Genomic DNA, 24,491 nt, shown 5'->3' on the forward strand with positions numbered 1-24,491 from the left:
AAGTTATATAAATGTATAACTACTCTGTTGTACACCTGAAATTAATATACTGTATGTCAACTAGAATTAAAAAAAAAAATCCCTGTAATGTAGTTAAGCTGTTTGGGCAATAAAAACAGAGAGGGCATATACACATACATACACATACACACACACATTTTTAAAGCAACAGATGAATCTGCATGTCACAAATTAGGAAGCCACATCACAGGATGGCCATTTGGTGGAGGTTGTTTTATATGTCAGGACTAGAATGGTAGTCAAGAGTTCTGTCCTAAATCTAAGTCTAAGCCCTTTCTCCTCTCCCCTTCCCCAATTAGGAACTCAGCCCCAGATGGGGCTCCTCTCTTGTCACTCTGGCAAAATGAAACCTGCTCAGTTGTAGCCTGGCTGTACACACTGCACTGCCACAGCTGGTGATACTGGCTATCTGCATTCAGGTCCACGCTAGACATGGCCGAGGTTTGGTCTGGACCATGCTTGACACCCACCCTGCCACCCCAGGAGCAGAGCCAGTTTAATGGCAGAGTGACCCCAGCAGGTTTTCTTTTATTAAGGTTAACCTTCCCCACCCCACCCCCCATACAAAACAAGGGAAACTTGTAATATTCTGAAGACTCGGCCTCAGACAGACAGTTTGCTGCAGGGCTGACATTTGCATTATCTGTGGTTTAAACCTCCAGTACTGATTTCAGAGGACCATGCTCTCCTCCGCACCCCGCTTGAAATCCCCAGAATAGGACTCAAGACACAGAGCAAAGAGGCCTGCTGGGAAAGCTTCATGTCATAGATGAGGCAACTGAGGCCCCAGCATGCAAGGGACACTGCCAATTAGGGGCCACGTGCACTGTCTCTGGGCTCTCCTATCTTTACCCAGTTGTATCACAGGCTTGCTTCCCAGAGCTATGCTTGGAATACTGCAATGGGACCATTACGGCAAAATCAGCTGTCTGCAGGGACATAGCACAGTGTCTTTTGAGGCTCTGTGGCTTTAGTGCACTCGAGACGTCTGAAATTTAAAACTACCTTCCTCCTGTATGTTTTTGGGAAAATGATGATGTCATGTGCTCCCTGGGTGGGCATAAATGACCATCACGTTTAAAACTGATTTGTGAGAGATGTACATCACAGCAGCACACAGTTACGTCCACGATGCCATTAATTAAAGCCATCACACATTATAAAATATTGAACAAACAAATGTAGCAAAGCCTCAGAAATGGTGATCTTCAAATCCCTTGAAAGGTCTTAGAGAATAACAAAGAAATTAAGATTGTGGAGCTCCACTTTGGACATGTTCATTGAAGCCACACCGGCAGACCACTGCCAGTTGCTGCTTTAACTGGGGCACAGGAGTCAACACCCCAGATTTGAGCTATGGAGTCTTGAGCAGGGGGAGGGGCCCTGCGAGGGGTGGGGGGAGGAAGGGGGTTCTGGAGGGGGGAGGGGGCAGGCAGAGGGCCGCCAAATGTACCCTTCTAATATGATTATGAACACACCTTTACGTTTTTTACCCCCAAGCCCATTTGCAGAGGATCTTACCTTTGAGCCTCTGTTCCCCCAGCTCAAGCTGCTTGAAAAGATTCACATGCAAACATTTCCATATTTTACAACTCAGTCAACAGTTTTACCACATGTTGTCCACACACTTAAAATACACGCGAAGCATTTTTGGAAAAGTTTTATTTTAATTGCATTTCAAACATAAGACGGCCATGGACTCCCAAAGCACAACCCCTCTTTGTAAACCAAGCCCCTCCTACTGTGCTAGGGTAAAAGTGTAAATGATTGGCTTACCTCGGGCTCTTCCCTAGGAAAAAAATTATTTCATGTTTTAAAAACATAGCCACGCCCACCCCCTCGGAACAAGCCTGGTGTGGTTTTTGGATCCAGACGTGCCTTACTGCAGATTATGCGTTTTTTTCCCCCTCATCCCTCCATCCCCCCCACCAGGTGAGCCGAATGTGTGCAGAATACCGAACTCGTGTGTGCAGCCCGGGACGCCCCAGATACCTGAGTGTCTGGTTTTTCAACCGTAAAGGCGGGAGAGTTTGGCGAACGAATGAGAAGTGAGGAAACGCTTAGCGCAACGGGAAAAAAGAGAGAAAGACATACAGAGAAAAAGGTTATGGAGGCCAGCGGGAGGCGGCCCCCTTTCCCCCCAGCCAGTTGCCCAACATATTACCCCGATGTCCCACCGCCTTTTCTCCGCATTTCTCGCGCCGCCCGCTGCAGAGCGCCAGCTCACAGGAACCACCAGAGTATGCGAACACGGAAAGTTTTTGCCCGCGCCATGGCGCACAACACAAGACAGCCCATTCCCCAGTACAAGTACACAGTCGGCGGGTAATTTGGGGGTGCCAGGGATGGGAACTGGGAGACACTTGAGCATATCATGCACAGGCGGACACAATATGGACACCAACACACGCCAACAAGCTGTCTGAGTCCAAGCAGCCGTGCCAGGCGAGGCGGGGCGCACCTTCCCCACGACCCCAGCCCACCACGGCCCCAACAAGCCTAGCCTGGGGAGCCCCGAGGCCCCTCCCCGGTGGTTCCTGGCTCACCTGAAGCCCCCGCCTTCCTGGCCGGCCCCCACCCCAGGACTCGGGGTCGTCTTACGGTCGCTGGCGCTGGCTTGTCCAGCTGGAAACGACCCTCAGTGTTGTACGGCACCACTTTTCTCCCTGGAGGGCACATACTTCGGCCACCCAAGCCCACCCGAGCCCACCCCCCTCCCGGGGCAGACTTAGGGCCCCTCACTGGAACTTTCTAGCAGGCTATTCCCGCCTTTGCCCAGACCCCCTCCTCCCGCCGCCAGGCCCGAGCCCCACCGGGCAGCCCTGCCACCCCCTCCCGGGTGCCCGGGCGGCCCTGCTGCCCGCGGGCAGAGTCCGCCGCATTACCTAGAAGCAGCAGGCGGTGCGTACACATGTAACCCATCTTTTCGTCCTGTAGTTGCTTGTCGATGAGCTTGCTGCGTTTCTTCTCTGCGCGCTTCTGGGCACGCTGCTCCAGGGCTTCCTTGCGTATCTGTCTGCGCTTCTCCGCCAGAGGAACCTTCCTGACCTTGGGGCTGCGCGGGGCTCTGGGCTCGGCGCTCTCAGAGCGGCCGAAGCAGCCCCCGAAGGCTTGCATGAGGAAGTTGCGGAGCAAGTTGCGCCGGGGCTTTCGGCGGCGGCGATTTCTCCGGGGCTGCACGCAGCGATGGCATCCGAAGGTCCCATCGTCGGATTCATCGCTGCTGTGGTCGTCGCTGCTGACCGACCCCTCGTCGTCGTCGCGGCCGCGGCTGCGCTCAGCCCTGCCCCGCCAGGCATACGCGCGAGGAGGCTGCGGAGTAGGCGGATCGGCAGCCTGGATCTCGGGGCTGGGGGGTCGAAGGAAACGGAGCTTGGGGCGGGCTCCGGAGGCAGGGGCCGCAGGGGCTGCCCGGGCAGCAGGAGCGGCTGGGGCGGCAGGGGCTGCCCCGGTGGCTGGCGCGTCAGAGGCGGCTGGAGCGGCTGGGGCTGTCCCGGCGTCTGGCGCGGCAGGGGCGGCTGGAGCGGCCCCGCTGGCAGGAGAGGCAGGGGCGGCTGGAGCGTCCCCAGTGGCAGGAGCTCCGTCGCCCGGAGAGGGGACTTGGCCTCCGTCCGCAGGAGCAGCGGTTGAGCTTCCTTCCATCTCGGCTGCTTCTCCCTCAACTGGGGGTCTCTCTCCCTCTGCAGGCTCTCTCTTAACTGGGGCTCCGGAGACCTCGATGGGCGGGCCATCAAGCGCGATTGGGGGGCTGTCCATGTTGACGGGAGCGTCGTCGACCCCAGCGGGGGCGCTACCAATCTCGAGCGGGGGTCTGGGGATCTCCATCGGGGGGCTGTCGCCGGCGAAGTGCGGAGGAGGTCTGACAGCTTCTCGGGATGGGCTGCCGATGGCGATGGCGCCTGGGACCCAGAGGGGGGGCTCACTCGTGGCGGGAGAGAGGAGGACCGCACTCGGCACCGCAACTCCCGTGAACTGGCTGCTGCTACCGCCGTCGATTTGTAGGATAGCTCGCGGGAGCCCAGGGGGTGGGCTGTCGTCTCCAAAGGCTGCTCCATCAAACTCAAATGGCATCGCCTCCTCAGGGGGAGGGCTGCAGCCTCCTCTGAAGCCTGCATTCGCTGGTTTGAGGGCTTGGGGCTCCTCCGAAGGGGTGCTGTGGCCCCCCACACCTGGGCCTCCTGGAGCGAGGTCTGAGACATGCAGGAGAGGTTGGCAGCAATCTCCCTGGGCAGGTTGCTCAAACTCAAAGGGCATGGCTTCTTCGGGTGGAGGGCTGTAGCTTCCCAGGCTTGGCCTGGCCTCACAGAAGGCTCTGGGCTCCACGAGCGCTGAGCTGAAAGCCTCAGTGCCTGCATGGGCACCATTGGTGTCTCCAGGCTGCTCCAGGGTAGGCCAGAAGCTTCCCAAGCTGGGCTGCTTGACCTCGAAGGGCATGGCTTCCTCAGGAGGTGGGCTGTAGCCTCCATGGGCTCCGGCTTCCTCGATGGTCTGGCCGAGGCCTTGGAGGTTGGGCCTGGAGACCTCTGGGGGTCCACGTGCCTCGCCTTCAGTCTCGATGGGGATGGGCTCGCTGTTAGGCGGTTGGGTCTCCATCTCTTCGGCTGCGCTAGGCCCAGCACTGGGGGCAGCTGCCCCTGGGGCCTCCAAAGATGGTTGCTCGGACTGTTCCCCGAGTTCAAGGGGGATATCGCGTTGTCCTGACATATTATTGCCGTCGAGGCAGTTGCACACGCCCATAACACGGTGGCGAACTCTTAAAATAAACTTGGGGCCCCGTAAGACGGAGCACCCAACCGAACTAGGGTGAAAAAAAATATCTTAAAAAAAATCAAAGTATCAGCTAGAAAGTTCTCCAACCTCACTTTCCAACCCTCCTGAGGTTTGGGGGTTCAGGGCCTCAAACCTTAGACTGTGGCAGAAGCAACTCTATTGTTGCTGGTGGAGTGTTGGCTTCTTCTTGGCCACTTTTTATCCCCTCAGGCAGCCCCTGGCCCCCCCTTGGCCTGCCCTTGTCCCCTCCTCTCTCTCTCTTTCTCTCTCTGTGTTCCAGGCCAGCCCCGCCTGCTTGGATCTGAGGAGCGTGTCGATTCGGTCCGAAAATCGCTCGTAGTGCTCTCTCTCTGCCACCAGGGGACGCCGGCTGGTGGCCAGGCGGCTCTGGGAACCGGTTCCTGGCGCCGGGAGCCCCGGACTTTGGGTAAGGGGGCTGATGAGCTCAGGCCCCGCTGGGACGTTTTGGCTCTTTCCACTGCTCTCCCTGACTGATTTGGAGTCTTTCTCCTCCCTTCTCCCCTGGCCAGAGAGAGCCCTCTCCTGCGTTGCGGGACACGTGACGCAAGACGTGGGCCCCGGGCTGCTTGAGCGCAGGAGCTGAAACCCTCCCTCCCAGACCCAACTGACTCTCCTTGGGGGAGGGGGAATTGCATGATGTTTTCCTCACCCCAAGTTACCCCTGAACACCTGAGCCGCAGCCCCTAGCCCTGGGCAGCCTTCGATCCTGAGCCCCAAGTCCAGAGCGCAAAGCTTTGGGCGCATGGGAAAGGGGTGTCAGCATGCACGAGGATGCGACAGGTGGTCGTGAGCCCACTGGCAGAGAGGACAGGCGGCGAGGGGCGAGGTGATGCCGAGTGTGCGCACACAATTGGTGTTTTAAATGCCTTAGTGTACTTTCCACCGCTTCTGCAGCTTTTGTTTTCCGGCTTGCCGACGTCGGCTCCTGTAAAGCACTTCAATGTCCCCCGTACCCACCACGCTCTGGGGGGGGGAGGGGTCTTCGCAGGAGCTTTGAGTGGCGCAGGCTGGATTCTCCCCATTTATGTGGATGATGATTCAGGGAAATAGAGGGTCTCGGGCGCATACCACGGAGACCCTCTAATTGGTAGCCTCCGCGGCACGTAACGGGGGGCGCGGGATGCGCATGGGGACCCCACCGAGTGCAGGCCTCAGAGTTCCGGGGCTCCCACTGCTCTGGAGCAGGGTTAAAGGAGATTTCAGTTGGGCTTAATGGCTGATTTAGAGTGGTCTCAGAGACTGGGCAAGCTTTTGCGCACTGAGCCCAAAGACACATCGTGCCCTGCTGTGCCGTGCCGTGCCAGCAGCCGCGGCCGCGGTGCGCTGTTCCCTGCCTCGGGCGCCGGCTGCAGGGTCGACCAGTTTGTTCTTTCCTTGAGCTCCTCTCTAGCCCCCTCCCAGCCCCTCTTCTCGCGCTATGAGTCTCCCCAGGCAGCCGCTTTACTTTCCAACTGCTGCAGCCCGCCGAGGTGGCACTAAGCTCTGCTGAAAACCCAGCGGCCGCCCTGCTGCGCTCCCGTCTCCGTGGCGCGTGGTGGGCTCAGAGCTCGTGGGGGTAAATACCCACACTACCTGGGTGGGCTGGACGCGCGCGCGCGCGCGCACTGCTCTGGCTCTGGGGTCTGCAGTAGGATTTGAGCCCAGGAAAATTTTGCTGCTGGCGGATCACGTAAAACCCGGGACATGGGTATCGGGTCTGTCTCGCCAGCAGGTGACACAGACCTGAGAGCCACGTTTAGGCGCAAGGCAGCTGGACAGGGGCAGCTGGACACCTGGCTTACGGGCGGGGAGCGCGGCGCCTGAGTGTACCCGGGGATGGGCTGCGGCAAGCGAGGCACACCGCCTGGATCGCTGTATCTACGAGCCGCAGGCGGGTGAACCACGCATGATCCAATCTCATTAAGTCTAACGCGTCTCTTTTCGAACGAGACCACATCCACAGCGCAGCACTGCCCCCGCGTCTGCCAACCGTGTTGCCGCGCTGCACAGAGAAAACCTGACAAAGTTGGACCCTGGGTAACGTTTGAGGTCCCTCAAAGGTGTATCAGCTCAGCTCTTTGGACCTACACACTTCCGAATGCCAACACTGAACTTTGGTTCAAACTTTGGCCAACTACACCCACGCGTAACGGCTCAACCATTTGGGCATCCACTGAATGGGGCCAACTGGGTCTCCTCAGTCAATTCACTCCCCTCCGAGACCCCAGCACTGGGTCAGCCATTGGGCTGGGGTCACGCCAATCAAGGCTGCCTGGCGAATGAGCAGGGGGCGTCGGACCGGAAACCGGATATGAGTGGGAGGTCCAATAGGGGGGCGCCGCGTTGGAACGCCCTAAGAGATCGTGCTGCTGGGGTAGTTGGAAGCGGTCGGTGGGCCGGCGTATGGCGGCCAAGCCCGGGACGCCACGAGGCCGGCTGGCGCCATGCGGTCACTCTTCCTGACTCCAAAACTCACAAAGGCTGGAAAGATAATTGAGGGTTCCTAGGGGCCAACCCAGGGTCTCACTGATGGCGGTGGGCAAACACACCCAATACCCGGGACCGCCGCTGGGGCGAGGAGCATTTCCAGGGCCTGGAGATAGAGGGCCAGGACCCTGAAGAAAGAGGGGCTTACTGCTCCGAGGCAGACGAGCAGCCCAGATGGATAAGCAGTTGAGGCCCCAGGGATGCTGAGCTGTGCCGAAGTGGAAGGTCAGTAGTTGGGGTTGGAGCCCCAGGGAGGCCGTGATGGGGGCCCCACAGGGACGCTGTGCTCTCGCCAGGCCGCGCTTGGCCGACTTCACTGGGGCTCTCTCCCAAAGCACTATTCATCGACGAACGGGCACCGGGCCTCTGACCTCCTCGCGGGCCTGTGGGACCCCTTTGTCCAACACACACTTTCCGGTGTCTTGGTTCTTTGCCAGGAGAGCACACGCATGGAGGGGGGTTAAGACTGGGCAGATAGATACCAGCCCTCCGTTCTAAAGGGTAAGCAGCATAGACACGGAAGACTCCCGTCGGGGGGATCGTGAAAGTCTTGATGGAGAAAGGGGCATTTCAAATGGGCCTCCACGGAGGGACAGAAGGTTTGGCTACGACTAGAACGTGGGGGGTAGGAGATGTTGGCGGACCATGAACAAAGATGCTAGGAAACAGGGCTGGGTAGAGAGAATCGGCCACTGTGCCAGGTCTTGGAGGACCAGGGGGAGAGAAGTCATGAAAAATTGGATAGGATCTCTCCAAGGATACTATGGCACATCAGGACAACACGGTGTGAGGCTATTTAAGTTGGAAGTGGAGGTGTTGATGGTTTTTCCTGCAAGTGAGGATTTGAGGCTAGCTTTAGGAGAGGTTAAGGCAGTATGGAGGATGGTCCTGACGAGAATAAAAGGGGCTGTGGCTGGTCATAACCTTTAAGGGAGGGAGAACCACACATGGTAAAGGAAGCAGGAAGGCCGAAGAGGGGCTCGAGGGATCCTAAAGCAACTTCTGTCCTAAAATGGCACATAAAGTGGAGGAAACAAACTTTGGCACCTGGATGATGGCACACGTGTGGGAGGATCTGGGCAGGAGTTGGCATGGTGGCGGAGCCAGTTGGGTTTTAGACGTGGCAGAGGTGAAGGAAGGATGGGCAGTCTGGATGGAGAGCTTTACAGCCTATTACTTAGGATGGGTCTGAAGTTTAGAAGAAAGGTGACAACCCCAAGTTCAAAGTGACGGTCATCCTCATTTAAGATGAAATCGTGGGATGAGAAACACCCTCAAGGGGAGAAACAGATTTGGTGACAGAATCTTGAACACTTGGGAGTACTAGAGAGGACATCACAGAAGAGAGCAGTGGGGCTAGGAAGAGCCCCGTAGGCTCAGACCAGAGGGAAGCATTGAAGAATCGGTCAGTAGATCTAATCTTGATGGAGTTTTCTTAGCCTCTGCACTGCTGACCTTGGGGACAGGTAATGCCTTAGTGTGACTGCCCTGTGCATTGTAGGATGCTTAACAGCATCCCTAGCTTCTACCCACTAGATGCCAGTAGCATCCCCTTAGTTGTAGCAACCAAAAACGTCGCTAGACTTTGCCATATGTCCTCTGGGGGGCAAAATCACCCCCCCAGTTGAAACCACTGCTATAGTCTGAGAAAGGACCCTGTAGACCTGAGTAGGAATCACCTTAATTTAAAGGTAAATTAGGACCAGGAAGAAAAAATTCCAGTACTTAACTCTGATGGTCCTTTTGTCCACTTCTGTGTATTTTTTCTGCAGTGACTGGCCCCCAGAATCTGAGAACTGCAAATCACTTGGGTGAGTGAAACTCCACCGCAGATCAGCAGTGTGACTTTAGAGACCCCCTGAGCATGGCCAGATGTTTGAGGAGCTGATGAACCAGAAAGGCAGCTGGGTGGCCTGGCCACAGGACTCGAGGAATCTGGCATGGTAAGAGCTGGGGTTGATCAGCTGGTGGGCTGCCGGGGCCACTCTGATTGGGGGGCCTGTCTGGTGAGCGCGCTCAGGGCTGGTGATATTGTTGGTCTAAGACAGAATGCAGCCTTGCCCTGGATGGAGATGGCTGTGGATGAGTGGCCGTGGGCAGCCTAGTCCGGGTCTAACCCCGCTAGGGACATTGTTTTTAGGATCTACCGTTGTAATTTTATAGTAGCAAAGAGTGTTAAGCACCGATTTCCAATTCTGGGTGGTTTTCTATCAGGAAAAGAGGTAAATATTCGATAGGAACGAGAAGGAACAAGGAAGGAAAGTTAGTGAATGGGTTCACGCAGTTCAGGAAGAGGATGGCAAGAGGGGCTAGTCAGGTGCCTGCAAGAAGGCTGAGCTGGGGTGAAGGTCAGAGGCTGCGTGCCAGCATCTGGACCCTGTCCCTACAGGGGGTGTGAGAGTGAAGGGCTACGGTGAGATGCTGTGGGCATGATAGGAGGAAAGGATTGGCTGTCAAAATCCAGGTAAGGGTTTGCTCATTTCCAGCTACTGAAAAAGAAGCAGTTTTCTACACTTGATGAATTAAGAATGCAATGGGAAACGCTACCATGTCTCAGTTCAACTCTGCGTGTCTGAAAGGCAGCCTGTTCAGACCAAATGGCCCAGCTGCCACAGGCGGCAGATCAGCTGGCTTTCTGTAAATAGGGAACCCCAAATGGAAAGAAGGGATTCCTTCACTGCTGACTGAACAGCGGCACCACTGCCACTTGCAGAGATGTGGCCTCCTTCCTTGGTGGCCCCACGTGGCGCTCTGGGCTTCCCAGCAATGGACGCCGCCACGCCAGCACACTGTGATCAGCAAACAATTATTAGTACACTTACATTTGGGAATTCTGACTGCCAGACGTACAAGGCACATCTAGATTTTAAGGAGCTGCCTGTCAAACTTCTTTCTTATTATAGTGCAGCCCTGTATCCAACAAAGACAAAGTAGAGGAGGGTCCTTTGAGAGGGAGGGGAGGTGTGTAAAAGGGGAAGGAGCAGAAACCAGGAAAAATGAGTTTTTTGGGGTGGTGGCATTACCTCCTAGCTGTGGCGTTGGGGGGGGGGTTGGCAGAAAACCCACTCGTGCCATTAGTTGTCAGTGGGTGAAATGAGGAAAAGGAGAATCTTTTCACCAGTTATGAGAAAAAGGCAAAAGTAGAGAACATAGGAGACTTCAGACAACTATTACGTTTCCCAGCCTCCCGGAGACAAATGTTTTCTGAGTGCTGACTGAGTAGCAATAAGACTTTGAAGCTGTGCAATTAATTACTGTTCAGCTCAGACTCGCTGCGCCCATCCGTTTGCCTTCCAGCATCTCCTCTGCCAGCCTCGGCCGGTGGAGGCAGCAGCAGCTTACTGCTGCCTGCAGAAGGGTCTGCGTGACCAGGCTGTTTCAGACGAATGCCCCTGAAGGGAAAATGCCTCGAATGGATGAGCGTTAGGGGCAGATCCAGTGCAGCCATTCAAGCAGTGGAATCCAGACTTAGGAAAACAGGTGTTCTGCTCAGATTAAAGAGCCCCATGCGGGAGCCCGGAGGCCAGGGCTCCCCCACCATGACCAGACCCTTCACTGGGCTCACTAGCTGCACTCAGCCCTCATCCTGGAAGGGCTACCCAGTTCTGCTGCAGTCAGGCAGGAGACTGTCCCCCGACCACACGTGCTTGTGTGGTGGGTCCAGACAGTCTCCACATTGCCAGAACTGGGCTGTGGAGTCTTGCTCCAGGCTCGTTGGTGATGCAGCAGAGAATTTCGAGGGGAGAAGTGGCCATTCCAGAAAAGATGAACAATGCCACAGGAAGGGGGAGTAAGGGGTAAAAGTGGGGGCTGGGATGTAGGGGGAGGGAATCCGGGAAGATAAATTTGGCTTTAGTGGAAGCTCTGTTTACAATTTTGGTAATTCACGTGGAAATCCAGGCACCCTGGGGGCTTCTGGGCAATGTAATTTGCATTTAAGGGGAATGGTATATTTCACCTTCTCGCACAACCTCAATTACCCAGAGCGAATTTTCCTAATGAAATCTAATTGAGACAGCTACATAAGCCAGGGCACTCAGAAACCAGCTCTTGCCTGAGGGTGGGGTGGGGGACCTGTTTTCTTCAGCTGGCCGGCAGCCTATAGCCTCTCTGCCTCTCACCCTGAAGTTTGAGAGTCAGGGCTGCTCCCTGAATTCAAATCCAAGACTCAATATTTGAACTAGAAAACAAGATCTAGGTTTTAAATCTTTCTGTTTGGTTGAAGCAGTTGAGGTACCTGTATGAAAACTCCACTGCACTGGTGAAACTGAAATATCCGGGCCAGGGTGTAAGGGAGTCTCAGGGGGAAAACGGTCTCCCCATTAGTGGCCCTCCACTGCCGTCCTTGGCGGTTAAAAATGCTCTAATACTGAGCTGACGTTGCCCCTGCTGCCTCCAGACATTTGAAGACTGCCACAGAGTCTCCCCTAAACCTTTCTCTCCCAGAGTCTGTATTTCTTCAAACTACTCTTTACAGCCCTAATGTTGAGGGGCTTTGTCATCCCCTTCTCCAAATCTCCCCTTCTGTTCCTTCCTCCGTGTTCTCGTCTCCCTGTATTCTCTAGTTTTCACCTGTGATTCCTCCAGAACCTTCTTTTATCATCCTCAAATCTTCCCCACATTACAGCCACCGCCAGCCCACTGTCCACACGGTCGTCTTCTTTGGCCTTCTGTAGCCATGCCCACCGTTAATCTGTAAGTGTTCACCCTTAAATAAGCCCATAGAATAAAAACAGGCTGTGTCCACCGCCACAACCAAGAAGGAGCCTCCGCAATGTACCCTGGAATAGGGAGCTGGGGGAAGGGTGCAGGGCACCATGGCTCCTCTCCCGTGCCCTGCTTCTATTAGCTGAGTGCTGTCAACAGGTGACAGTGGCCCAGCGCTGGACTGTTGGCCGTGGGGGAACTAAGTCACTGGGCTGTTTGCTGTGGCTTTTCTGCCTTGTGAATCAACTAGGCACTAGCCCCAGCATCTGCACTAGGGGCTGTGGGAAAAACAAACAACAACTGAGATTTGGAAAAGGGGAAAACAAGCATCAGTAAGATTCACCTTCTACATCGCCTCGTAATACGTGGCCAAAAAAAAACACAAGGTTAAATATAACAAAACTGAGATGTTAAATCAGTTAATTTGACATAAACCAGTTTTTCTGTGTTTTGTTTTTAAACATTTGCTGTGCTCATCCATGCAGAGGCACAACTGGTTTGGGGAGTGCAAGAAAATCTTAGTTATTAGCAGGTCCTGCAGAACAGAAACGGATGATGCAGTGTATGCATGTATCTGTGGTATTCACATTTCAGGGGAGAGGAGCAATTAAGGGAAAAAAAGTCTGAAAAAGCTCCTGGGAGGGAATGATAATGAAAAAAAAGGTGGAGGAAATTGGTTTATCCTAACTAGCTGCAGCTACTGAGCCAGTTTTCTCAGGCCTAGCCAAATCGGGACACTTAAAAGTATTACCCAATAACATATTCAACACTTGTGGCGAGCTAACACTTGGCGGTCAGCGGGTGGTCAGTGGCTGTCCCTCGGCTGCCTCCCTCCCTCCCAGAGCCGCAGCCGCTGCAGGCTGCAGACTCAATGATTGCAATGCTGGCTGCGTGCCACCTGCCCCCACTCTGAAAAGCTGGGTCCCAGACACTCAGCTCAGGGACAGCAGGTGGGGGAAGACAGCACACGTAAGCCCAACAGCAAACATCTGCTCTTAGGGGCAGCCCAGTTTCTTCTTAGGTCAGTAACAGGACACTGTGGAATTGTGTATTTAACTTGCCTCTTTAAACCATTTGTTGCCACCAATTCAAAAACAGACTTGACACAATCAAATTAGATCCAATACAAAGTAAGATTTCCTCACAACTGGTGCTTTTGATTTGATCAACCTTTGGAAATTCTTTTGGTTCATTAGCATTACAATTATTGATAGAGTCAAACTGGGCCACTTTGGGCTTCTTAAATGAATCAACCTGCTTGCATTTGGAGCTGAAAGGGATGCTGGGAACATTTCATTCAGCTACAGCTACTTCATTTTCCATGTAAAGAAACTGAGGCAGAGGGGTGCTGGGTCTGACCCAAGGCTGCCAGCTGCCCATCTCTGGGGCATGAAGATTTAGGAAACAGTCATTAATGCCCAAATCTTGCACAGTAGGACAAGGAATCTCATTCTGGAACATGGGATTAAGGATGTAATTGGAGAATCTCATCCCCTTTGCCTAAGAGAAGCACAGCACTTGAGCTGGCATGTGACCTCACTGGCCTCTGGAAGCTTCATTTGATTTTAGTGATTTGTTTTGTTATGGATTACCTTTCTGTTGAGACATACTTGTCCCAACACCATGGTTTCTGCTCAGTTTCTTCTCAGTAGTGTCCCTCTGCGTGGAGAACAGTCATAATACAGATAAATTAAATAAAATCCATGTTGATTATTTTAAAAAGGCCTAATTCTTACCAACACTTAAATTTCAGCTTTCTTCCTCATTAAACTTCTATCACAGCTGCTAAAATTGAGGGCTAAAGAGTAAAGAGCTGCAAGCAATTTGGGGGCGGGAAGCTTCTAGTGTATTAAAGAAGCATCTTAAAACAATTCCAAACTTTAAAATTCCCAATTCTTGAGTTCTGATAAACAGATTAAGTTTGTTTGCTAACCTTTAGAACTAAACATACGACAGACTGTTGGCAGCACACAATATCTGAATATTGCTACATGATTTTCCAACTCAAAAAGTTCAGTAAGAGCACCTTTGTCCAAGAAAAAGTAAATTTCCATTAAGCACGTGATTAATGTAATAAAGCAAAAAATCCTAAATATTGGAGCATACCATCACATTCCACTAGCTTTCTCCTCTTCCTCTTCTCTCTCCATTTGAAATATTATGCCTGGCAGGTAATTCACCTATGTGGTCAACTCTAATAAGGTTTGCTTTTTTTGAGAATTCCCCCCCCCCCCCACAGACCCCACCTAAGTTGAAAGGGCTAGTGAGGGCATTCAGATGCTAACTGCCGTTTAGCAGGGGAGACAAAGGGCCGGCTGCGAGACTAGAGAGTTGGGAATGCTTGGGGAACTTGCCAGAACCGGCTCTGGGAAAGAAAGGCCACTGAACACCACCAGTGCCTCAGGTAGAAAGAGGATTTGAAGCGTCTCTGTAGCAAAATCCCCACCCCCCTCACATGGGTTCTGGGCAGTTTCCCAGTCTAAGAGCCCAACTGTCTTTTCAAGCCTGATATGTTCCTGTTGTTCTGTATGGTCCTAAGGGCTTTTCCACCCTACAGACAGGATGGAAGGAGAGAAGTTGGGGGAGGGGAGCTGAGTGGGGGAGGGTGTGTGTGGGTGGGTAACAGGTTTTCACAATCAGTTTATGGAAGAGAGTGTCTGAAAGATGGCTATTTGTGTGCTCCTAGATGGCAACTGCTCCCCGCCCCCCATCATAAACCTGTATATTGCTTACAGTGAAGAAAGCCAGCCTCCCCTTATGCAGCTTCTGTTTAAAAAGCAGGCCAAGACTGGAGTGAGAGGGTGGGCTAGGCACCCAGGACTTTTATTAAACTTGGTTATTCATCCTGCAACAAGGCAACAAGCTAATTTATCTAATGAGGACCCGAGCTCTGCAGGAAAACCAGGGGAAAGTAGCCCCCACACTGAAAAGCATATCCCCAAAAGCCCCGAACCCCCACACTGAAAAGCACGCCCCCAAAAGCCCCCAACCGTGGCTGCTTCACCTGTTCCCGGGAGACCTTTTACTTGGTGAACTCAGGCTGTTACGACTTGCCAGAGGAAAAACAACACAATGCCAAGCCCAGGGACACAACGTGACTGTTTAAGTAGGAATTTCAGCTTGGGGGCTTCATTTCACAAAGACCATTTCACACTTGTAAGCCAACGGCAGGGCACCTCTGACCCTCCTGGGACTCGCCTCCTCAGGCCTCCAGATTTCTGATATTTCCACGCTGCCCCGGGCAGACCTTTGCTAACAACCTGCCCGCCGGGATTTACTAGTGAAGACCACAAGGGCAGGCATGCAGGCAGCAGTCCATCCGTCGCCAGCGGCGCATAACTAAGTTCCCGGTGCTGTGACGCCTTCCCTAGTAGGGATGAGACCGGCAAGGAAGACCATTTAAAGTGTCTTCCTTCTGGCCGCGTCTTTTTCTTAGGAGTCTAAGAGCCCGACTGTCTTTTCAAGCCTCGAAACACTTGACATTTCCCCCCAAATCATTCTCATCAGAATAGTTCAAACTGGCGCAAAAACGAGACGCGCGCGCACCAAGATCAATTTCCAAATCGGGAGAGGTTTTGTAAAAACATTTCACTCATCAATCTTTTCCCCCAGGATTGGCGAGAACTGCACACTTTGCTCACCGAACATGCGCTACCGGACTGCGGCCGGTTTTGTGCCGGGACACCAGGCAGTTTCACCTCCAGGTTAGATTCCAAACTTAGCTCCATCCCAGCTGAAAATGGCCGGTGCGCGCCACCTCCCCTCCCATCCCCGAGGCTGCAGAAGCCGCCGGCCCCTGCCCCCTCTCGACCGACAGCCCAACCACTTGCGTGGTATCCAGAACCTTTCCCCAGCACCGAGGGTACCGCGCTCTTTGGGGACGCACTGTAGGATGTCCTAATGCACACTGCGGCCCCGCTCTAGCCTGTGCCTTGTTCCGCTTTACCTTTCCGCTCAGGCACCTCACCGGCCTCTCACCCCGTCTCTTCCACCCCCAGGGCCTTGCGCAAACAGCCGGGGCCTCTCCAGCCACGCTGCACCCAGCTCCGTCACCAGACCAGCTGCGCAAAGAGATTGGCGATACCCCGACGTGACCAAGTCCGCGCGACCAACCGTGGTGGCCCGTAGAGGCGACCCCGAGACTCCTTTACCTTCTCTGCCTGCCCTCTTAAATACAGGTACTCCCGGGGAACAGCTTGCCGTCGCTCTGAGAGGTCGGCCCTAGGGCGCGCGAGCAGGTGCGCACGCTTTGCAGCGGTCTCCGGCCGGGCAAGCGCCCGGAACGGGCCGTGGCGGCCAGGGCTGGCACACCGCCGCGGGGGACACTGGCACCGAGGATCCCGAGGCTGCAAATTGGCAGCGCCGGGACTTGGGCTCCAGGCTCTGAGTGCCTTAAGCGCCGCGCGCGCCTTTCCCCGGAGCCAGCGGTCTCCGGAGTTCTAGCCCAATCCCAGCCGGATTACTTTCCGCACATTGCAACAGTGTCGCTGCGGCGCGGCTGCTCTCGCTTTGTGAAAGTTGGCGCGCGCACCTCGCAACCACGTTTCGGCCGCCCGCCAAAGCCCTATGGTTTAAGACTAGTCCCTCTAAGAGGAAAAAAGCACAGAAAACAAGTGACTTACCCGTGCCTTTTGGGTGCGCAACTCGAAGCCTGGGGCGCGCCCCGATTCAGTCGTGCGTCCTGGACACCAGCTCGGAGACCTCAGGCTGTCTCCAGCGGGGCACGAGGAGCGCCCCACCGTCCAACAAGCCTCCGGCGCCCTGGGGAGGTTTGGGGAGCCCTTCCCAGCTCGCCCTGGCCCCCTATTTCTCGGTGGCTGAGCCTGTTCTCTTCCCGCCTTCTTCCTAACCTGCCTTTCCTTCTCCCTCCCTTCCTCCCACCGCTCCCAGAACGACCCCAGGCTCCCCAGTTTTGCGGTGGGCAACCAACCTGAATCAAAGAAAACAAGGAGAATCTGGACGGCGTCCTCCATTAGTGACGCCGGATGGGGATGGAGCCCCTTTTGGAAGGGGACTCCGGGGATGGGTCGCGGCGAGTGGGCTTCTTGGGCTTGCAGCGGCGCTTCTGCTTCTCCTCTTTTGGCTGCTCGGATTCTTCGGGGTCCCTCGGATCCTTGTCCTCGGGCTGCTCCCCCTCTCTGGGGCTCTGGGGCTCCCGAGTGCTGGGCTGCGCGCGACTAGGAGAGGCGTCGGGGCTCCTCAGCCTCAGAGCTTGGAGGCGTTCGGTGAGAGACTGGCCCACGGTGCTGTGCTTGGGCACCACGGGGCCGCGCTCGTCCTCAGGCTCGGTCTCGGGCTCAGTGGTGGGGGCGGTCTCGGGCTCGGTCTCGAAGTCGGTCTCGGACTCGATTTCAGATTCGGTCTCGGATTCGTAGTCGAACTCTTCCTCGTACTCTAGGCACTCGGGGAGGGACAGGTCGAGGTCTGTTTCCTCCTGCTCTTGGTCAGACTCGGGGGGCTCGGGGAACACCTGGGCGGCGGAGCGGTGGTGGGCGTTAAGGAAGCTCCGGCGCTGCTGGGCAGCCGCGCGCTGCTGGGCGCGGGCGTTGGAGGTGGCAAGGGCGCGGAGGAGCGCGATGGAGCAGGAGAGCCAGAGGAGCGCGGTGGCTGCCCGGCGGCCAATGGGTGGGCACAGATCGTTGTAATTGTGGCGAGCTCGGCGCCACTGCTGAGCCCGGGACCTACGATCCATTCTCTTAGGCACACACCGAGAAGCCGACCCGCCCTCTGGCTCTGCAGAGAGCGGCTCCGATGCGCATTGGCTACTGGAGCCGAAAAAGGTGCACCTTACGAGGTGAGAAGCTGGGTCCGGAGGTCCCAGTCCCACCTCGGTGTGAGGGCAAAAAAGGAAGAACCTACCTTCCTGACCACTGAACTTTCTAAAGCTCCGCGCCTCTGCTTGCCTCTCTGAGCAAAAAAGAAGGGATGGGGAAGCGGGAGGAAAAGTCTCTCCTCCCGGGCTCCTCTCTCCAAGTCTCAGACTCTGCAGTCTAAGACTCGGGAGAGGTGCCTCCGCCGGTCCTCTCGCCTGGGAGAGGAAAGAGGAGACTGAGGCGAGGAGAGACGGGGCGGAGAGGTTCTGCAAAGTTGCGCGCCCGGACTTCTGCCGGGCATGTGCAGTAAGGAGGCGGGGGCGCCTCCCGGCGAGCTCCGCGGCGGCGCCCAGTCCGTGGCACAGACCCTAGTGGGCCGGCAGGTGGCAGGAGGGAACCTTGTTTGAAAGATTTTGAGCGAAGCGAGAGGCGGGGGGCCTGGCGGATGCGAAAGAGCGAGCGAACGAGCTACAGGTTAGAGGACTCGGGCGGCTGGGCATGGTCCTCCGTGGGTCCGTACCCCTCCCCAACTTCTGCCATGTTATCGATAAAATGAACAAAGCCGGGAGCAGCTCGAATCAGAATGAGGAACGTCCCGTGGACGTTCGGGGATGTGGGGTCTGTACGCGTATTAAGGGTCCAGCCCCGGGCATTTTCCAAAGGCTTAACAGTTTGAGGATGGCAACCTCAGGCAGTCGTTAATCAGGGAACCACCTTTGGCAGGTCTGTTACGATGACTATAATTTGAGAAGTTTCCAGAAAAAAACAAAACCCAGCCCCCCCCAGTCTCAATCGGCTCATTACCTGACGGACAAATAAGCGGCTTCCTGCAGACCGTCTGCAGGGAGACTGGGTGATGGTTCACACGTCTGCAGGCCCCTGGGTGGACTGCCGGGGGCTCTCGCTGAGCACACGTGCTGGAAGACAGACTTTAATTAGCTGGAACACCACCTAAGGGCAGCATTTCCCGCGCTGATATGCAGTAGGTACAGCCAGTTCTCTGCCCTTGCGGGGTGCTCAGGGGGGTCAGCTAGCAAGGGCACCCCTTAAAGGGTACCCCTAAGGCTCCTTCATAGATGGGTTTTCAACAACATTCATTCCTTCATTCAACAAATATTTGCAGAGCACCTAGCACACGCCAAGCTCTGTTCTAGGTGCTGAAGGTAGAGTGAAAGGAAGGAAAAGAAAGACAATCTTCCGGCGAGGGCAGGGTGCTTAGGGTTCACCTGTAAATCAAACGCCAAGCCACTCGGAATCCTTCTTTACCCACTGCCGTTGTTTATTCCAGCTTGACTTCTACATGAGGAAACTATTTGGCTGAACTGGAGCTTTGGGGCTAGGGGACAGCTAGGCACCCCGAGATCATGGTGTTGAACCCCAAAGGCTAAAAGGTTGGAGGGAGTCACTACACTTCCTTTTCAGCCCTGGAAAATCACGAGGGCTCCATGTCCTCCTGGAGGGGATCCTGGGGTGGCCCTTGCTCAGGAAAGCATGGGCCTTTGGGTGCTCTGGAGTTCTATCTGCAACCAGCCTGCTGCCTCTGGGTTGTACCTGCCCTCCCTGTTAAAAGTATGGAGTACCCTTTAGCCACAATAAGAAGTCCAAAGGTGGTATAACTCAAAGCAAAACCATCTTCCTAGAATCCATGCAACTGTCAAGGAGGCCGCTTCACTTGGGACCGTGGTTTTTTTGTCTTTGAGTCAACATGGGGGAAACTGGAGAGGCATACTCCCTATAATTCTGCTGGCCCTTTGATATGGCCCACCTGGCCATCCCTCCCGGTACTCCTTCCTGGTGGCTGAAGAGTCACACCTGCACAGCTGTTACTCAGCATGGTGGGACGCGCCCTCATACCTCCAACAGGCGGCCCACGTGGAGGCTGGCAAACCCAGAGTTAAGACCTCAGAAAGATTCTAGCAACTGCTTTTGAGGTGTGGAGGTTTTGTTTTTGCATCTTGGCTGTGTCTACCTTGCCTTCTTCTAGTTTGTAGCATTAAAATACTGATTGGTCTAATAATCAATGGGATTGATTTGGCAAACCCCCCCAAAAGAACAGTGTCTGTATTGTGGTTGTGGCCCACTCTGACACTTTCCAGAGAAACCGAAAGGGTTTTATGTTCACAAGTGCCCGGATGGCTCCAGTCATTGTGTGGAGATTATTATGGGACACTGGACAGGGGCGTTTGGAACTGTGTATCTCAAATCCTGGTCACTCCGCCTGGAGGGGGAGGGGGGCATTTCTAAAGGTTCTGCTCACATTGACCTACCTGCTTCGTTTCTCTCAATGAGCACAGCCCCATTGGCAGTGTATGGAGCATAAAGATAATCATTCAGGTGGTTTTTGCAGGGCACACTGGGAAAACACCTGGAACCTGTGGGTGCTGGTGAGTGCCCTTTGAATGAGACAAGTGCCGGCTGTCAGCACTGAGGGGGGCTGTGATCACTCAGGGCACAGGAGGAAGCACTCCGTTGCCAGAAGGAGCCCCAAAGCTGACCCTCTAATACAGACACACTGAGACTGCCCGCATCGTTAAAAATGTGCATGACATAATGCACACTTTTGGACTAGATTTTGCATTAGTAATGCATGTTCTTTGCAAGATGCATTCTAATCAGCAAATGGACGTTTAATAAGACACTGCATTTTAGACTCCAGCCGTGCACACTTACATCCTGGTGTCCATGTGGCTCAGGCTCCAGGAGGAGCAGGGGGACGGCGCTCACATACTGTTCCATCGCATGCTCAGAGCCGAGGCCGGGCAATGGATCTGTGCAGAAATGCTCTTTAAAACGCATTACGTGCTCAAGTTTAAAAAGTGCTTGCTGCAGAGTGAATTTCAAAAAGGAGCAAGCGGGTGATGAACGACCCGGTTGTTACCAGGCTGAGAACAAGGGGCTGTGTGTGCCTGTCTGCCAGTAACTATGTGGCCATGTATCACCTGCAGGGCTCTGCGGGGGTGGGGGGCAACCGGTTGGCCAGGAAAGCGCAGATTCCAGTTCATTCCAGCGGCAGACAGTAAGGTTCTCATTTGGATGAATCTGAAGGACACTGTGTTTCTTCATCCCCTCAAGGACTGTCCCATGGAAGACATACTGAGATGTACTTCGAGTGGGACCTGCGGTGGTAGGTAAAACAGGCAGATTGCAGCTCAGCCCAAGGAAGACGATTGTAACAATCAGCTCGGAAGAGGACTGCTGTCAGGAGGTGGTTGGCTCCTAGTCAGAAGCGGTGTTAAATCAAAGTACAGATGACCGCATATTGGAGATGTTTTCCACGGGACTCATGAGCTGGGAGGGCGGGGGCTTGGAACCTGATGCCTGCCAGAGCTCATTGCAGCTCGGATTCCAAATCCAGGGAAGGTGTGCGGAGGCCCTGGGAGAGGGGCTGGGGGCGCCACTGCTGGACGTGTTCTTCTGATTCTGCTTCTATTTTCGAAGCATTTGAAAGTGCAGGTGGCTCGGTGACAGGAAGGAATGTTTGGGTGGCAGTTTCAGGACATGGGCAAACAGGTGTACGCGGATGGAAGCAGCAGCCTGCTGTGGAACTTTCCAGACGGGGGCGAGCTCGGAGGCTCTTTGCACCACGACTCACTTGCTGAAGCAGAGAAATTAGTTAAGTCCTTGTGTTCGTCACAGCGTTCCTCTTTGCCTCCCCGCCCGGAGCGGTCTCGGAAATTGAAAATGATGTTGGCCATTTAGCAATTGTGAGTTGAGTCACTTCTGGGACCAAGACACTGTTCCGGGCATTGTGGGGAGGAGGAGATAATGGAGAGTGAACCACTCATGCCACCTAATACCATAACATTCATATCAGTGTGAAATGCCCCCAAATGTGGAGTGCCGACAGGTGTCAAATAATAAATTGTGCAACGGGTATGTAAACCTGGGAGGGAAGTTGAGGGACGGTGGTTACAGTCAGGGAGAGTTCATCTGGTGGTTTTCCGAAAGAGGTGGGTTCTGATCTGGTCTGACTGAGATTTTCTTCCCTTTGAAAAGTCCATGAGAGTTTTCTCAAGTGAGAGACTGCTTTCAGTCCACCTGCTCCTGTGTACTTTTCAAACTTTTCGTTGGGTAGCAAGGCATTCTGGGAGTTTGTGAAGTGCTCCCCACTCCTGACTGTGGCTATTAACCAGAAAGTCTCCACCCCACTGAGCATTTGGCATTGCCCCTCCTGCCGCCCCCCGAAGAGGTCTGGGTACAGTGCAGAAGCATGCGGCTCATTTCTCTGGGGCGCTGCTTTGCCATATGATTCAGCCTGTGTTGACATCGACGGGCTCTCACTGGTAGAAATGGTGACAACCCTGAGCTCCTTCTGGTTTTGCGATTTTTCGGGAATGCCATCTAGAGCTAAAAGCAAACAATAGGGGGAAATAATCATCTTTTTAACATGACTGGATTCTGGCTAGGCCATTGTTGGGATTACAATACTCCATCTGTGCCCTTCGTTTTGAAAGGGAGATAGGATCATAAATGAGGTGATTCCTGTATACAGAGCTGTTAGCATGTGTCTTCCCGGGAGTGGCCTTTCCTTTCCCTTTACTGCTCGATGGAGGCTCTCCCATCCATTCCCACACCTCCCTCACTCAGGCAGAGTGGAAGCTTGGGCATACAGGTCCTCCTCGGGCATGGTGCCTTCTGTTTTCTGCTTTGGCCACAGCACTCAGCTTTTGTGTGACCCCTGGTCCACCCCCTGGGCTCTGGCTATTTGCTTGGCGTTGTCCTGTCCGGAAGTCGGGACTGGGTTCTTTCTGTCCATCTGCCTAGCCCCGACTTACACTTTAGTTTGTCTGGTTCATGCCCGTGGCCGGCTGAGACATCAGTGTCCAAAGCTGCCCACAGGCCAGGTGATTCTAGTCCCAGCTGTCCCCCTCTGCCCCTGCGCACCAGCCTCCTCCTGTCACTGGTGGGCGGTGGGTGAAAACACAGCCGATTGCAGAGGATGACTCAACTTTCTCAGGAGCTCCTGGCTGAGCTTTGTCCTACTCTCCTGGTCAGCCCACTTTTTCCTCCCGCTACCAGCACTGACAGCCTCAAAGTTGTTTTTCTCTCATCTGCAGAGGCTCTGACTCACCCACCCCTTCAGACTTAGGGGGGGAGTGAGCAGCGAGCCAGGCGAGAGAGAATCCTTCGGGTGTCATGGTTCAGGCACACGCTCATAGAAATCCTTTCAGCTCAAGCTCTTCAGGATATGATTAGACCAATTTTACATGTCTAGTCACTGAGGCTGCGGTAGATTGGGACTATTTCTATATGTGCAAAGTGAAGTGGAGAATTGAGGCAATTATCTTCAGGCAAATGACTCTGGGCTCTGTAATCAGTCCATCCTGATAATGGGGGGGAAATCAGCTTCATTTACCATAGCGTTGCTTTCAGTTAAAGAGGATTTGAAGGTATTTGTTTGTTTTTTGTGGTTGGCTTTGTTTTTCCAAAAGGCAGTAGGGTGAAGATCTGTTCTGCGTGCGCAGGTGTTAGGATGTGTGGCTCCGCCAGGTTGCAGGACACTGTCAGCCAGTCAGGTGTGTGGGAATTGAACTGGACCGGTTTGGAATCGGCAGTTCCATAGCAGGGTGCGTGCCAACTGACAGACCTCTGCTTCCGGTGGGGGCCTGCACTTGGTTTCACCGAGGTCTTTTCTTCCTGCTCCTCCTTCCCTCACTTAGGAGGATCCTGAGATGTTGGGCAGATGACTGACAAGGTCACCTTCAGTGCCAAAATAATACAGATCTCAATAGGTCCCACGGCTAGACACATGCTGCACGTGTTAGGGAAAAACGTCATGAGACTAGGAGAATAAAGAACAGGTCTTCTCAAAATCGGAAATGAAAACCCATTATAGGCCGGTGATGACTTTTGGACCCTCCCTCCTCCATCCGTTGTTTGGGCTAAAAATCATCGTAAATTGGGAGTTTTCCGTATGCTGGTCTAGAAATTCCCTCGTAAAACAGCCATTCCCTCTCAGATCTTCATTTATGAGGGAAGAAGGAAGAGAAGCTTGTTGTTTTTCCAAATCCTAATTGCCCTTGAGGACAATCGGGTCGTTAGGGAGCCAAGGACCCTCCAGAGGTCTGCGTGGGGCCATCCGGGTGCCAGGCGGGCTGATGATGAAGGAGCTCTGGCAGGAGATTTCCGCCCGCCCTCCTCACCTCACACTCACACTCACACTCACAATGAGAGACAAAGAAGAATCGAATTAATTCTAAATGGTGCTTTTGACGACAAGCACCCTAAGAATGAATGATATGGGTGGGGCTTGTGATTACCATAGAAAAATACACAGGAATTAGATTTTTTTTTTTTAAAGACTGTCAGGAAACTTACCTCTGTCATTTTGAAATTTTCTGATGTTGCTTGATTCATTTTTATAAGAAGAAACGAAAAACTTCCTGTCCACAATTGAGACAAGAGGGTTTTGAAAAACATCTGTCCTCAGAATATCGTGGCATAATGTGGGTTGAGTATGTTTTTATTGATAGCTCGTTTATTCAGCTCTTTGTTACATGATGACATCTGCCCAGCATTACTTGGGGGATTGACAGCCTTGATGAGCATTGTTTTATACTATATTTTAAGATCTGCTAGGGCAAGTACCTTCTACTGCATATTATCTCCAAATCCTGATAGTTTTGCCCATTTATTTTTCTGTAGGATTAAAGAACCATTTTTATCAAGTTCTGTAATGACCTTGGTGGTTTT

General features: G+C 53.9%; 4 protein-coding genes across 4 annotated transcripts in view; 1 reads left to right on the forward strand and 3 right to left on the reverse strand.

Moving 5' to 3' along the window:
• The window catches only part of LOC308490892 (guanine nucleotide-binding protein G(s) subunit alpha), a 66,241-nt gene extending 48,138 nt beyond the window's left edge, over positions 1-18,103 (reverse strand). The window contains exon 1 of the mRNA XM_081033663.1: positions 16,916-18,103. Coding sequence (XP_080889789.1) covers positions 16,916-16,958 — 43 coding nt within the window. The 5' untranslated portion in view covers positions 16,959-18,103. The remainder of the gene's footprint in view (positions 1-16,915) is intronic.
• LOC308491128 (guanine nucleotide-binding protein G(s) subunit alpha isoforms XLas-like) lies at positions 2,773-4,758 on the reverse strand (the record flags this gene model as incomplete). Its single annotated transcript, XM_081034080.1, has 1 exon — positions 2,773-4,758. The coding sequence occupies one exon, from the start codon at positions 4,756-4,758 to the stop codon at positions 2,773-2,775; it is 1,986 nt and encodes a 661-aa protein (XP_080890206.1).
• LOC308490894 (uncharacterized protein) overlaps positions 9,051-24,491 on the forward strand; it is a 28,761-nt gene continuing 13,320 nt past the window's right edge. The window contains exons 1-3 of the mRNA XM_081033668.1: positions 9,051-9,221; positions 15,598-15,689; positions 15,984-16,163. Coding sequence (XP_080889794.1) covers positions 9,151-9,221; positions 15,598-15,689; positions 15,984-16,163 — 343 coding nt within the window. The 5' untranslated portion in view covers positions 9,051-9,150. The remainder of the gene's footprint in view (positions 9,222-15,597; positions 15,690-15,983; positions 16,164-24,491) is intronic.
• On the reverse strand, positions 16,958-17,677 carry LOC308490893 (neuroendocrine secretory protein 55-like; the record flags this gene model as incomplete). Its single annotated transcript, XM_081033667.1, has 1 exon — positions 16,958-17,677. One exon carries the CDS (start codon positions 17,675-17,677, stop codon positions 16,958-16,960), a length of 720 nt encoding a protein of 239 aa, XP_080889793.1.

Source organism: Rhinolophus hipposideros (genome assembly GCF_964194185.1).
Source record: "Rhinolophus hipposideros genome assembly, chromosome: 22".
In the NCBI taxonomy this organism is placed as follows: domain Eukaryota; kingdom Metazoa; phylum Chordata; class Mammalia; order Chiroptera; family Rhinolophidae; genus Rhinolophus; species Rhinolophus hipposideros.